This window comes from Anguilla rostrata, chromosome 7 (genome assembly GCF_018555375.3).
Source record: "Anguilla rostrata isolate EN2019 chromosome 7, ASM1855537v3, whole genome shotgun sequence".
NCBI classification, from domain to species: Eukaryota; Metazoa; Chordata; class Actinopteri; order Anguilliformes; family Anguillidae; genus Anguilla; species Anguilla rostrata.
This window is the reverse complement of record NC_057939.1, coordinates 51,027,978-51,043,633: the sequence shown is the minus strand read 5'-3', so window position 1 is coordinate 51,043,633 and position 15,656 is coordinate 51,027,978. Positions and strand designations below refer to the sequence as shown.

Here is a 15,656-nt window from a genome sequence, read left to right as displayed (position 1 = left end):
GTCACGAGATGATACAGATCCGGAGTATACTTTGGGATTTAGATATCTTCTACTGGACTGAATAATTTAAATCAGTGGTGGAGGAGGGCCAAAGGTCCCTCTTCTCCTGGGGGCAGGGTTTGCTCAACCCGGGTTCCCCGTGTGAAGTATCTTCCACAGTATGCGCCCATGCACAGCTCACTCCACAAAAGGAGGGAAAAACAATATCTTGCGGGCGGCTCGCGGTCTCCATAGCTGACTGAGCCTTCAACCTGTTCTCTCGCTCTACACTTTCTGCTTTTCAGCTTTAGCTCCCCACGCGGATCCGCAGGTTCAAATAATCACTGCGCTATATTACAGGCAAATGTTTTACTTATGCTTTTTAGAAATCAGTCTGTCAGTCTCACAGTCTCATTGTCATTATAGCTGAAGAAACCGGGTTGTCTTGCCCTGCCCGTGTGGGGTGCTCATTATTACTGAGTTGTGTTATTCAATCTAATGACTCCAGCTAAGACAGCAAAGTCGCGCTCCAAATAGCTCTGAACAGCAGAAAATGAAGAATCCAATGCGTCAGATCAAGTTTTGGTTATTACAGATCACGCCTTAGTGAACTTTGGAATAACAGCCTTTTCTTTCCTTTTCTATCGAGATGAGCTGATTTTTACTTTTAGTTGTGGATGTTAAGTCCTGTTTGAATGTTTATCCTAGAATACAGTTTTGTCTGCGGAATTGTAAATTCGCCAGTGCAAATGCTACTGCTTTGCATTGATGTATATTTTATATGGCTACAGGCAACATGATCCAACGCATCTTCCCTAAATTCTGTAAGCTCGGAGCAAGCAAGAGCTCTGTCTGCTCTCTTTCACTGGCTCTCCGTAATGCATACCTGTGTGTGTGTGCATGTTAAATGAAAGGAAAACATGAAAGAAATGGTACAAAAATATTCTTTCATTACACTGAAATAACAAATCTATTCAATAGACGATAGCAACACAAGTGGGAGGAGAAGGACGTTTTCTCAAGGATCAAAAGTTTTATTGTTTGCCTCTTAGCCCACGGGGTTTGTTCACCAGAACTGCCGCCTGCCTGTCCGTAGATGGCACTGTTTAATAAATGAAAGCAGAGACAAGGCCGGCTTTTCCTGAGAGCAGTATCAGCACAGAAGAACCAGGGTGCTTTGTGCGAAGCCTTGTGTTGTGCCTGAGATGGATCTCTGTCCTGGTCATATGCCACCTTAAAGAGCATTCTGAGCGCGCTCAAAGGCCAGGTTGATAAATAAGTCGCAAAACACGCTTGAAATCCTCGCCATTCTGGAAATAGCAACGGCGCTGATCTAATAAATGAGGAAAATCTTCTCATCTACGTGCGTTTGGATTTCCTGAGACCTGTCTGTCTTTGACCGTGCACGGCCGTTGGTTTTCTCAGGCTCCTGACGGAACACTATGCCAGGCTGAATTGCTGCTGTATGCTGTATGTACACCAGCAGCCATACCATACTTCATTTCTCCACCAAGCATTGTTGTGACAATTTCTCTGCAAAAAGCGCTGAGCAAAATAAATTGATTTGAATTGAATTGAATTGAATTGAATTGAATTGAATTGAATTGAATTGAATTGAATTGAATTGAATTGAATTGAATTGAATTGAATTGAATTGAATTGAATTGAATTGTGATGTTCTCCTGTCTGACGGCTGAAGTTAAGCAGTGCTGGGGCATCGTTCGTACCTGGATGGGAGATACTGGAGATCAGAGAAAGCAAGGTTTCTAGTGGAAGTGGTGTTGGCAGGCTTTGAGTGGGTTGTCTTCCCTCTGGACCAAGTAGAAAATTTAGTCCCATGACCAAATTTTTAACCAAGTCTGGACATTGAAATCCATTCCATGTCTACCGTTCCTAATATTTGTTGGTCAATTTTTTTAATATAGCGTTTTCAGTGTGAATGATCATGAAGGATCTGCAGAGAGAACATATTGTCATTCAATTAACACAGCGGGAGAGGTAGCCTACGCATTCACAACCTGCTCAGAACCAGTTTGGCACAAAATATCGACGCGCGTCGTGAATACAGCGCAGTTCTGGAAATCGCTATGCTACCGGCTCCGCGCTGGCCTGCACCTCGTTCTGTAAGCAAAAGAAAATGCCGCTATCTTGCGCATTCGCGAGAATAGTCCACAAACCGTTTATTAACTTATTTATTTTTTTCCGGCACCTCCCCCCGTCTTCTCTTGAGCACCTCAAACAGGTGCGGTCCCCCAGGCGCAGGCCTGCTCCCCCCTGGTGCCTGATGGCTTTTTGAATGCGGACTGAACGAGGGCGGCTATACGGGGGAAAATGGCTGGGCCAGTACAGAATGATCTGACTCCAGATTATTGCCGTCCTTCCAAGGGGGAAAGGCGCTCTGTAAACAGCGGAGAACACAATGCAGTTCAAATCACTCCCAGGAGCGAAATAATTGCTCTGATCCGTGACCCGAGAAGCTTTGAGGCGTCTCGCGTTGAATCCTAAATGTTTCTCTCCGAAGCTCGTGTTTAGGAAAGAATCCACCCCCCCCCCCCCAGTTGGGCACTGGAGTGGGATCAGAGCAATAGGATCAGGGCACTAGAGGGAAGGAAGAAAGAGAGGAAGTAAACATCCTCCATAAATTCCACCCGGCTCACTTCAGGGGGCGAAAGAGCGAGCTCTTTATTTGCATGGAGACTGATCAAACTGCACCGCTGGGATTCAGCGCGCACTGAAAAGCAAAGTCGTTCGAAAAAAAAAAAGAAAAATGAAAACATGAAAACAAACGTGCAGGTGCATGGGATATAATAACGCCGGAGCAGACGCGGTTCCTGCGGCCGGTATCGCGCGGAAGCGTGCGGTGTCTTCAGTGTGCGGACCCCTACGTGCTCATCACGGAATCAGAAAGCGGCTGGAGACGGGAGGGGCCTACGTCTCGCTGGCACCCCGCCGGGTGCGGACTAACAAATTTTAAAACGGAAGGGTCCTCGTCAGACGAACAGAAACACAAAGACGTAGCCAAAGGGTTTCGCGCGCGGCCCGTCCATCGGAGTACAGAGCAGCGTCCCCCCAGCCTTTCGGTAAACGGCGTTGACGCAGCGACGCTGCCGTGACGGTCGCCTTGCTAACGGTGTTTTGTGATGAAGGGTTCGGCTGCCGGGAGGGAGGGAGGGAGCGAGCTCGGCGTAATCGCGCCGCCGTCGTCCTCAGGTGCGGCGCCGCGGGGCGACTGCCGCCGGAGTCGCGGGAAGGCGGGAGCCTTTGGCGTCACACCCGTCAGAAATGACACCTCCGGCCAATTGGGCAGCTTGCGGACGGCTCAGCCTTTTGACTCCGCAGTCACTGGTATTGATTGAACGACGTGACCTCTGGCTCTGCGGTCTAAGCTGCTTGGCAGCGACAGCTCATTATTACGTCCAAGGGTTCGAAAGAACCATCTGTCTGGAGGCAAGAGATCAGAGAATACCTACCGTGTCCAGTCCTCCTCTTTCACCCCAGGAGTAAGCCCAACTTTCCCTCCAAAACAGACGGTGGACAGTAGACCTATCAGATTAAACTCATATCGTGTTTTTAAAAAAATATGTATTTCTGACTGTAGCTAAAAATAAGGAACGTGGAGGGGGAGCTTGTAAGGGAAAAGGGTTTTGATCATGAGAGAAAATATCAAAAGGACGATTCCTTTGGAAGAGTTTCTAGGCGGCGTTGGTGCTCAATAGAGATCTGTGAGTCAGCCGAATGACAGGCTTCGATTCCGCCGTTTGACAGCTGGGAGAGGAGCTGAGGAGAAGCAGCCTAAAGCGGGAGCAGAGCTGGAATGAAATTAGGACAAGCTTGACAGTCATAAATCACTTCCACCTTATTTCACAGGAATAATTGAAGGTCGCCACTTAATCATGCTTTGTTTCGTTCCGCAGGTGCATCCTTCGTCAACAGTGCTTGACTTGAAAAATCGCTTCCATAAAGCATGTAAGTATTGTCTTTCGACGAACGTGCCACCCACCCAGCCCCCCCATCCACACACACACACACACACACGCGCGCAATCACCCACCCACCCATAAATAGTTCCTATTGCAGCATCAGAAGGAATAAGCTATCAGCCTCTAAACGTTACAGAGCACAAAAGAGGTAATTGGTCAGAGGGATTCCTTCTTGGCGTGTCTGCGAAACGATGTGCCACACTTTAAAAGGGCTTTAAGCTCACAGGAAGTGCACTGTGCAGTACACGTCAGAAAAGGACGTTGGTGTACTGTAATTTGGTCATTTTGTTTTTACGGGGAGGAGAGTTTCAAAACAATGCATCAGCTGTTTTTTTTGTTCCTGTTAAGGCTCAATTTAGCAAAATGCCTACCCACACAATTTCCACAGGAAAAAGGTGGCAACTTAGTCACACACTGAGGGTTTCATCTCTACGCAGAAATAAAGAAAATTTCCACTGTTTTGTGGAAAACACTTCGACTGAAAAACTCTCCTTCATCGCATTCACAACGTATTGGTTCAGGATGAAGATTCAATGTGTGATCTTCACAATCCATTTTAGGTACAGGTAACTGAAGTTATTTATTTTAGATTTTAGTGAATTCCTCTATTTGAATTTGAACTGAGCGTCATAACACTGCAAAGATTATCCACACATTTCCATCAATGTTCTGTGGTTCACATCCACTACATGAATTTTTATTAGCACAAGATGCGAACATGAAAGACGTTTGAGGTGTGACGATCTCATCATCCACCAGGGGACAGTAAAACACTATACAGAAATCACTAGCCAGGACAGGATTTTCAGGTCTTAGAGATTGATAATCGGACCATAAAACTTTCACTTTTTTAAAAAATCTCACCTAAATTTGTTAAGTTTAATCATAGAGAGAGAGAGCAAAGTTTAATCATAGACAGAGAGATAGAGATAGAGCAGTGTTAATTGTTAATCAGTCAATTTCTTTGTTGAATGCCACATTACGGATATCAGCGAGGACTGGGTAGGGGAACAAATTGAGGCTTTGGATGTTGAAGTCGCCTGGGCATATTTAGAACATCAGCGATGGCGTACGTGTGCTAGTTACCACAAACCGCTATTTTAACCCGTGCCAATGTGTGCTCGGAGTGACCGCTCAAAGGATGATTCCATTGAATAATAAATAAGTGTTTGGCATGGCGAATATCAGTCAGTTATAGGAGTCTCTTTCCCCAAAACAAAGTGTGAGAAGACGTTGAGCCTCGAAGGAAAAGCCTTGGGGCTGTGGAGGACTTGCGGCACAAATGATGTCACTACCCGCAATCGTAGATTGAGTGCCAACAATACTATTTTTTCCAAGATAAGAGGATAGCAAAAGTCGACGTCAAATGTTTCTATGGAGACTCAAAGCTTGTGTAGCCTCTGATACAGGCTAATTTCCCAGGGGACTGTCCACGAAGTTAGAGTAAGAGTCCCGGACTGATGAGACTACAGTCTCCTGTTTGTACCGCGGTCTAATTGTCTCCCTGACTGTATCGCTGAGCGAGGAGTACGGCTCTAAAGGCAGTTCTCCGTCTCTGATACTGTATTGTGCGTACCCGCGCTATTAGCATGCTGCTGCTGGGTGCGAGGGCCTCGCGGTGATTCACAGAGATTATTTAAATGCGACGACGACTGTCGAGGCACGGCTTAGAGGAGGGAGCCGCGGACGCCGAAACGGCGGCGGCCGTGTCTCCCGCTAAAACGAAGCTAATGAAACACGTTGGCGCACCGGAGACGTCCGCCGTCCCGCGAACCGCGGAATAAAACAGCCTTGAAGCTCAATCACGGGCGAGATAAACACCAGAGGCCACCGCCGGCAGACTTCTGAAGGCTAACGGAAATAAGAACCCGTTCGAAATGCGTTCCAGGAAGTGGCGAGAGGCTCCTTTGTGTTGACGGGAAAGTCATTTTCACCGGGGTTTAGCGGCTGCTAGCCTCGTGTTTGCGCGTCCTTTCACTCCGCTGTGCAGCTTAGCATGGCCACAAAACGCAGAATAATGAGATCCCGGCTAGGCCTCGGTGAAGAGCCGTGTTGTTGTTGTTGACGTAGAGAAACAGCGGGGGGGACCGCTTAATCCGGGTTGAACATGCAAAGCCCACCATTGACTAGCTGTCTAGGAGGCCATTCTCTCTCCTGGAAATCCCAGGTTTTAGACACCGACCGCTGCGTCATCGCCCTTTGGAAATGTCACTGAGTGGATGCTTCCCAAGGTGAATTACACTTGATAACCTACAAGGCCTGCTGGCCTTCAATGAACCCTGAAATAGGCAGTTCTCACTCCGGAGCCCGGGTAAGGTATTCTTGTTTTTATTAATGTATTTATTTTGGACACCCTGCTAAAACAGTCATTAATCACTGTCAAGGTACTGCACAAGCAAGCTCCAGCACAAGAGTTTCATGGGCAATAATATGGGTCGTGTATTCCAGTGGCCATCTGTGTGTGTGTGTGTATGTAATATAATAGCGTCCGTATACAGAATATACACACACACCATGGTTACAGACTGTGGTCAGCTGGCTAGATAGAGATGTATTGGGTTTGCTGCCGGTGAGAGAGGAACGGGGCACAGTGGCACACGTTTAGTTGTTTTGGCTCTGCACATTGGATTTAAAATAAAACAATGAAAATGAGGTTAATGTGCAGAGACTCAGGTTTAATTTGAGGGTATTTACAGCCATATTGGGTGATCTGGGTAGGAATTACAGCCCTTTTTGTACATAAACCCCCAACCGCCCAATTTAGGGGTGCAATAGTAATCACACAATTGGCTACTCAGCTGTTTCTTGGCCACCTGTGTGTCTGTGCATCATCTGGAGTTGATTCTAGGTGTGGAATTTGCATTTGGAGTTTGTTGCTGTTGTCTCTCTACACGAGGACCAAGTAAGTGCCAATGCCAGTTAAGCAGGCTATAATGAGGCTGAAAAATAAATCGATCAGAGACATCGCCAAAACAACTAATGGTGAGCTCAGCAATAGCAATCGATCTGGTAGACCATGAAAGACCACTGTAGTGGATGACTGAAGAATACTTTCACTTTGTGAAGAAAAAACCCTTTTTTATGCCGTCAGATAGATCAAGAACACTCTCCAGGATGAGATGAGAGAAGACTAGTCGAGTGTTAACCTGTACCAAAGCAATGGAAAGAGGAAAGTGTGGAGGAAGAAAGGAACTGATCATGACCTGAAGCCCACCCCCCCCCCCCATTGTGGAGGTCATGTTATGGCTTGGGCTATGTTATCGCCTCCTCCAGCACGGCGACTGTGCGGCTCGGCTGGTGAACTGAAGAGTGGAAAGGAAGTGGTCGGCGATCATTGGAACGAGGAGATCATTGTCCTAATTTTATGGTTTTATGACTTTTTAAAATATAAAAGCAAACAGCAACAACAAAAACAAAAACATTATGAGGTACTATGTCTGTCTCAGGGACAGGCAAACATGTTGCAGTGTGGAGCCAAGCAATATAAATATTCTGGTAATGGCATAATCATGGACCCTCTTATCAAAGGGCAAAATAAACAAAATTAACTGATAGTTTACAAGAATTAAAGTGGGAGCTATAATTCCTATCGATTTGGCTCAGTAGAGCTTCGCTGATTACAAATAGTTAGACTCCACAACTGATCAATTGAAAATAACATTTGTAATTATTCACAGCATGTGCGCGGAGATACTTCAGCAATGCATAGGGAAACCCAAAACGGTCAAACTAATTAACTATGAATTAAACTGCGTTCAGTGTAGATGCCATAGGACATTTTTCCACTGCTCATGATATTGATTTTTGTACTGCTTATCTCTATGATTCCAATTTATTGGAAATAGCTCTGTTTCTAAGTATACCAGTTAAACCCAGGTAAAATTATATTTATTTTCCTCTGTGTTGTTGGTAGAAGAGATTATAAGGCCTGTCACATGGCAATGTAACACCCCTGGGAAGGAGATGCGGCAGTGCCGGGGAACACCGTTGTCTGTCGCATGGAGAGATACACCCACACAAACATGAAATAAAATAAACGGACATCTTCACCCTCCCCCCTCACGGGTTCCCGGCAAAAACAATAAACTAAAACAACAAGCTAAAATAACAAAGACAAAATGAAGTAGAACGGTGCGACCACTTTCCCGTGCGCCGCCCGTAGCTGACCCGCCGTCCCGGCCAGGTCCAGCTCCTCCAGCATCCCAGCTGAGGATTGCTCTCTTTTTCTTTCGTGCTCAAACAAAAACAAAAACAAAACGAAACTCATAACTGCACTCTCGGCGTTAGCTCCCGGTCTCGGCCCCGAACTGTGGAGAGCAGCACACCTTTAAGCACCTGGGCTGATTAGCTAACGCAGCCCAGGTGCGTGTGCTCTCTCCACCAGCCAGCATAGCCGAGACCAATTCGCCTCTCAGGCAGACCGACTGCTACAAGGTCATATAATTTTATTTATAAATTACAGCTTGATTTTTGTGTTATTTAGTAAACTTAGCAGCAAGGTACTGCTTTTTCAAAATCTGAAAATAGCAGTAAATGTTTGTATGTTTTATTGTCTTTTAGAAATATAATCCAATTTACAATATGTGCCTGTCTTAAGTGAATTAAATAATTCTAAACATTATGATTGCATGAATTTATAACATTCTCTGTGTTTTTAATCCGAAAATCCAGAGTGAAACCAAACAATGCCAGCTCAGTCAAAACTAAAATAGAATTAATTTTAGTTAAACTGTCCATTAGGGGAACAGTTCCGGATTTTTCTTCAGTACAGAGAGAGGGAGGCCTGTTATGAGCTGCGATTGCTATTTTGTCATGCCTGCAGACACACACACACAAAAAAAAAAAACGACTTGGTAAAATTCAATTGTTCCATTTAATGAATTCTCTTCATAAACTCCCTAAAATTAAAGCTTTATATTCACTTATTAATAACCATCCATTTTACAACTCAGTCGGTCTTTATTAAATTATCTGAACAAGGCTACGGAACATGCTGCACATTAATCATTCAGATGACTCAGACGTTGTTTCCCACCAAACCTGTCTTTTTCGCAAGTCGCGATGTGTTTATAATGTGGATGTGTGACCGTAGAACACGCACGTCAACAGGATATCAGAGGTCCTGTAGCTAATGGAAAGGAGGGACGCGGTTGTGTTTTATGTTCTGTTTGGTTTTATTTTGGTGTCGCGCAGGTCCTGGTTGGTGTCCGTCGCGCACGGGACTCAAGACTGACCCCAGTAAGTAAACACAGACAGCGGAAATGGGTGGCAGCAGTGTAGTGTAATGGATAAGGAGCTGGTCTCATAATCTAAAGGTCACAGGTTCGATTCCCAGGTAGGACACTGCCTTTGAGCCAGGTACTTAACCTGCATTGCTTCAGTATATATCCAGCTCTCTAACTGGATGGAATGTAAATGCTATGTAAAGCTTGTGCAAGTTGCTCTGGATAAGAGCGTCTGCTAAATGCCTGTAATATAATGTCATGGAAATGACTCAAGGCCTAAGAGTGGCTCAGGGCTGTAGCTGAGTCGATGAGCAAAGCCACACCAGCTCTCCTGCGATCAGGAACACACTTCCGTATGTCATCAACCAGAAGGAAACAGCTGAAGTGTTTCCTCCCGAGTGATAACATGTCATAACACAGCCTTTTTTTTTTGTTGAGGAAAAAAAAAAACCTGGAGATTTTTACTGCGGCTTAAAGTGTCTGTTTTGTGCAGTGAAATAACACAGCCACCTGCATGTGACAGACAATAAAGTTTATATGCAGAGAAGCAATAAAAGCGTTGTCTCATGGGAAATTGCTTAAAGGTTCCGCGGAACGATAAAATCTATTTAAAAAAAATTTAAAATCAAAACCGCGAGAGCAGACAAAGAACTCTTCAGAAAACCCATGAGTGTTTCCGTGAAAAGGCTACGCAGTCCATTTCAAAACGACGACTGACAAATGATGAACTGTTTCCTGTTCTGCTGTGAGCACACACAAGCAGCTTTATGCATCTTTGGGAAGTCACCTGTATGGGCTGTTCCTTCATAGCTAGCTATAATTGGAGAGCAAAGATTCCTGCGCATTTACAGAATTTGGTCTTCTTTTCTTCTCTGAACTATTGCTCATTGTCATTTTTTCCCCCACATTCTCATTAATCGGTAGCCATTCTAAAACTCAGACGGCCATACTGAGCAAATTCCGAAAAGGTTCTGAAAACATCCCGATGGCTGATTCATTTTTCAATCAGAACTGGCCTTAAGGTTTTCAGATTTGGATCCATGCTGGGCCCTGTGGTAGCTGTGCTATCTGCTGATATATACTATGTATAGCATGCCTTTTATTCTGTTATGGAATTGTGCAGTCTGAGAATGACATTTATGTTCCGTAACATAAACAAGCGCGTATGAAACATATGTAATTTCACAGTATGCCACGATTTATACATGCTGTGATTTCACGCTTCAGGCAAGTCTTAAATTATTTTGGGATGGATGAAGAAATGCATTTTCTAATCATCTTCTCTGCCACTGCTGTGTTTGTGAGAAATCGTGCTGCTTTCACCGTGGACAGGCTGACTCAGTACACTGTCAGTTGTATAATCTAGTTTATTATCAGATAAGAGTAGGATGCCCACTTCTCAGAGTTAGTTTCTGCATGTGGTTAAATATCTGGCGTGAGAATTGTCATTTTTGTCAGTTTTCATTTTGAAAGGAAAACTGCTAAATGTTCAGCCCATCATTAAAAAAAAAAAGAAAAACAGGTTTTCAGGTTGCATACGACTTGACATAATGACAGGACGGTGCGCATTTAGTGAATTGAAAATGAACTAACCTCTTCCTGGAAATCTTCCAACCTCCTAGAAAATACAGAAAATATGATCCGTGACCGGTATGTGATTGTATGGTGGGAGGACCAATGATGAGCCACCAAGACAGAATTCAGGAATAATTTCACATCTTTTGAAAGTATGTTTTACACATCAATTATGCCTTCTGCGAAATGTCAGACCCAAGTCTTCAAAAGGCTGAAATGGGTTCTCTTTATGCAGGCCAACGGTAAAGATATCCCGGCGCGGAGCAGAGCAGAGCATGCTGGGAAGTTTTTTTAAAATTTCCATTCAGGCGTTTTCCTCAGGAACACTCAGACAGAGAGGGTCGCGCGGGGTCAAGTGTTTGATAGCGTTCGTCGGCGATGCCGCCGCCGGCTGCCTCCGTCTCAGTGCCTGGGCCGGCGACTCTGTCATTTCCATCCCCGTAAACAGCGCCTCGTCGTCCGCCTGTCTCCTGTCAATCACTCCGGCTCCTCGTTGCCCCTCATTAAAACCCCCCCCCCCCCTTCCCGCCTGTATGGCGAGGGCGGCGAAAAACCGGCCCCTCTCTGGAGAAAGGTGGACGCAGCGCCTCGAAACCTCGCCGCGCTAACGCGGGTATGGGAGATTCAGCCGGCGGGCCGGGGGGCATTTATAATGCGGCTATCGCAGATGTTTCACCCGTTCCCCCCAGCTGTCCCCCCTGTCTGACAATCAGGCCTGTTGATGAACAGAATCTTCCTGGATCTGTGCCCTGCAGGGAAAAGAGTTCAGACGGGAGGGATGTGCGTCTCGATCGTATTCATAGCGTCTGTGATATGAGTCAGTTTCGCCTGTGAGGGTTGCGTTTAGGATTAATGAGGGTTGTATTTAAGATTATTGGCTGCCCCTACTAAGATGGCAAGGTCAAATGTGAGAAGTCAGTTACACAATTTTTTATCAGCTAGGCTCATTTTGTGTGAGCTGGGTCCAGTTTTACCAGTGCAGTATCGATCTTGAAATGAAAGATGCTTTGTTGAAAAAAGAAAACAGCATTAGCATTTTGGACTGTTATTTATGTTATTTATTTATTTACACGGTGTGTATAAGAAGAACCACCGGTACCATAAAACAAGGGAGTGTTAATGTAAAGAAGTAACAAAATGAAATGGAAATCGAATTTGAAAAACATGTCAGGAAACATTTTAACTTTAGATTGATTATATCCCATTAGGCAGATCAGGAACTGTGCTAGGGCCCCGCCTTCTCGCCCAGAGCCCTAACTTCTTACCTTTGGTAGCAGAAGAACCAGAAGCTGGCAATGTTTTGATGGGGCCCCAAACAGTATAGGGATGGTTCTGTCATGATGTGGATAACAGTCACAAAAATATGCCAAGTACTGGGTTAAACTGGAAAAGTTTTAAGTTCTGTTTTGTTCAAATAAGGACAAAACTTTGCTGCACACTCCAGACTGCGAAAACAGGTTTGACATTATCATATAATGTGTGGATATTATATAAGCAAAAACCTGAGTTTTATACAGCAAAAAGACCGTTTTCTTTTCCTAGAAAAGTAAAACTAATATTGTTAAAATAATGGCTGGGCTTTATCAGAGTACTCAATCTGAATGTATTATAAATGAAAGCCATTTGAAACTGGATGAGTGCTTCTCTTGCAGAATGCAATATGCCAGCCCATTCTTTTGCCCTGGGGTTTGACCTTTTGAAAGAGAGGAAAAATCCATCCATTTCGATGCTACATCTATTTGCTACTTCAGTAGATGGCCACAAGCTGGCTGATGCATCTCTGTCCACATTCACACTGTTTGCCAGGCACTTTAGCCTCGTTTAGCACTCCTATAAATAAAATTGATTTTTGACATAAATGTTGCATTGACTGTCATTTCCCGATCTTGCCTCGGCTTACCACAGGGACGGCGTAAGTGCGCAAGGTCTGTTCTTATTCGCTGTCTCTCCTGCCCGACAACTGAAGGTCTCTTTGCGTAGTATCAGAGGAGTGCTGTAGGCTGGCTCTGGGTTTCCTTCACGTTTCGCCGCGTGCGAGAGAGAGGAGGATGCTGGGAGCCTGACAGCAGACAGATGGTGTCATTGTCCTTGACCTCGCAGATGGGCCGTTCCTGCCAGACACCTGCGTCATGGAGACCATCGCCACCTCGTCCCTGGTCTCCGTCTACCCCACGGACCTGGGTCGGCAGGTCGGGTGGACGGCGGTAAGTGCGTCGGTCGCTTGAGCGGGTCTGCTCGGGAGCCTGCCTAATCGATCTCGCTCACACGGAGGATTTAAGAGACCGCCCTCAATAACTTCCCATATCAGCAGAGATGGGACTCCCCAGCCCTCTCACCACGGTACATTGGTCTAATCCCATAGTCCTGCACGACATTTGTAATGACACTGCTTAGAGCTGTGAGCCCATTACTCTTCCCTCTCATGACTACAAAACCAGACAGGTGTTGAAGCTGGAGGGCATTTCATCATAATCTATGTCACTGAGGCGCCTCCTTCCTTTCCTTTTGCCTTTCGCAGGTGTTCCTGAGCCAGTATTTCGGACCTCTGCTGATATACCTGGTGTTTTATTTACGCTTGTCAAACGTGTACGCCGACGCCATAAAAAGCCGGCGGCCGCTAGTAGTGCAGTAAGTATCAGCAAATTGGCTTCATGTCTGATCTTACATTCATCTTCCAGGAAGTAGTAAAGAGCAAAATGTCTGATCCTGCACTTACATTTTAATCTGAAAGCCCCATTGTGAGGATTTGTTGAAAGATTACTTTTCTCCACCCCCCTTACATTTCTGCAAATTGCGTTAAAGCCCGGCACCTCGGGATTTTTGGAATTTGAAAGCATTTTGTTTCCCGTCACGGAGTGCGAACTCAGTGTCTGTAGGACCGGCTGTTTTAACCCGGCAGACTGGCGCATTATTCGATGCACCGCCGTGTTTTTTCCCCTTGGCCGTTAAAACGCCCGCTTTACTGGCCGCACAGGGGCCCACAAGGCTGTCAAGACCGAGCTCATCGTGGCGTTCGCCGCGCTCCGAGTCGACCGCTCACGTCTAACATCAGTGTGTTTTTTGTGGTGAACGTGTGTGTGTGTGTTTGTGCTTCTCTTCCTTTCAAAAGCTTGGCCTGTTTCTGCCACTCTCTGCACTACATCAAACATCTTCTGGAGACTCTGTTTGTTCACAAGCTGTGCGATGGATGCACCCCGCTACGAAACCTGCTGAAGGTACCGTGGGAAGAGTTCAGTTTGCATGCAGAACGGCCCGCTGTCTGTGTAGCACGTGTTCTGTTTGGCCAGGAGATGCTAAATCCATTCATTCTGACTGACAAGTCGTATTGACTATATGCTAGGAGGGTACTAGTATATACAAAATTTTTGACTTGTCCAAAATCAAAAAAGAACCAATGTCCCAACCTTTCTTTAACCTGCTGAACACAGCCGTGAACTTGCCGCGACCCTCAGACTTATCGTTTTCATAACCCTAACCCTAAGTTGAGCCCTAAAACGTAATTGAAGCCATAGGAACTTTTGAAATCATGTGATTACTCATTTAAAATTGTGGAAAAACTAAGTCAAGACTGTGAATTCCATAGTACAAATGCTAAAAAATATATTTGAGGCCTTAAAAAAAAAAGTTTTCCCTGAAAAAATATGTATATATTCTATATCTTGATATGGTCATAGGTACCTATACTAGTATATACAAAATTTTTGACTTGTCCAAAATCAAAAAAGAACCAATGTCCCAACCTTTCTTTAACCTGCTGAACACAGCCGTGAACTTGCCGCGACCCTCAGACTTATCGTTTTCATAACCTAACCCTAAGTTGAGCCCTAAAACGTAATTGAAGCCATAAAACTTTGAAATCATGTGATTACTCATTTAAAATTGTGGAAAAACTAAGTCAAGACTGTGAATTCCATAGTACAAATGCTAAAAAATATATTTGAAGCCTTAAAAAAAAAGTTTTCCCTGAAAAAATATGTATATATTCTATATCTTGATATGGTCATAGGTACCTATACTAGTATATACAAAATTTTTGACTTGTCCAAAATCAAAAAAGAACCAATGTCCCAACCTTTCTTTAACCTGCTGAACACAGCCGTGAACTTGCCGCGACCCTCAGACTTATCGTTTTCATAACCCTAACCCTAAGTTGAGCCCTAAAACGTAATTGAAGCCATAGGAACTTTTGAAATCATGTGATTACTCATTTAAAATTGTGGAAAAACTAAGTCAAGACTGTGAATTCCATAGTACAAATGCAAAAAAATATATTTGAGGCCTTAAAAAAAAAAGTTTTCCCTGAAAAAATATGTATGTATTCCATATCTTAATATGGTCATAGGTACCTATACTAGTATATACAAAATTTTTGACTTGTCCAAAATCAAAAAAGAACCAATGTCCCAACCTTTCTTTAACCTGCTGAACACAGCCGTGAACTTGCCGCGACCCTCAGACTTATCGTTTTCATAACCCTAACCCTAAGTTGAGCCCTAAAACGTAATTGAAGCCATAGGAAACTTTGAAATCATGTGATTACTCATTTAAAATTGTGGAAAAACTAAGTCAAGACTGTGATTCCATAGTACAAATGCTAAAAAATATATTTGAGGCCTTAAAAAAAAAAGTTTTCCCTGAAAAAATATGTATATATTCCATATCTTGATATGGTCATAGGTACCTATACTAGTATATACAAATTTTTGACTTGTCCAAAATCAAAAAAGAACCAATGTCCCAACCTTTCTTTAACCTGCTGAACACAGCCGTGAACTTGCCGCGACCCTCAGACTTATCGTTTTCATAACCCTAACCCTAAGTTGAGCCCTAAAACGTAATTGAAGCCATAGGAACTTTTGAAATCATGTGATTACTCATTTAAAATTGTGGAAAAACT

The 15,656-nt window shown here is 44.4% G+C and overlaps 1 protein-coding gene across 3 annotated transcripts in view; it reads left to right on the top strand.

Moving 5' to 3' along the window:
- LOC135259950 (trans-2,3-enoyl-CoA reductase-like) overlaps nucleotides 1-15,656 on the top strand; it is a 39,679-nt gene that overhangs the window by 4,919 nt on the left and 19,104 nt on the right. For 2 of the 3 annotated variants that reach the window (XM_064344940.1, XM_064344938.1), the window contains exons 2-6: nucleotides 3,894-3,945; nucleotides 9,153-9,197; nucleotides 12,860-12,963; nucleotides 13,278-13,387; nucleotides 13,869-13,974. In XM_064344940.1, coding sequence (XP_064201010.1) covers nucleotides 3,894-3,945; nucleotides 9,153-9,197; nucleotides 12,860-12,963; nucleotides 13,278-13,387; nucleotides 13,869-13,974 — 417 coding nt within the window. The remainder of the gene's footprint in view (nucleotides 1-3,893; nucleotides 3,946-9,152; nucleotides 9,198-12,859; nucleotides 12,964-13,277; nucleotides 13,388-13,868; nucleotides 13,975-15,656) is intronic. The other variant, XM_064344939.1, reaches the window with a different exon arrangement.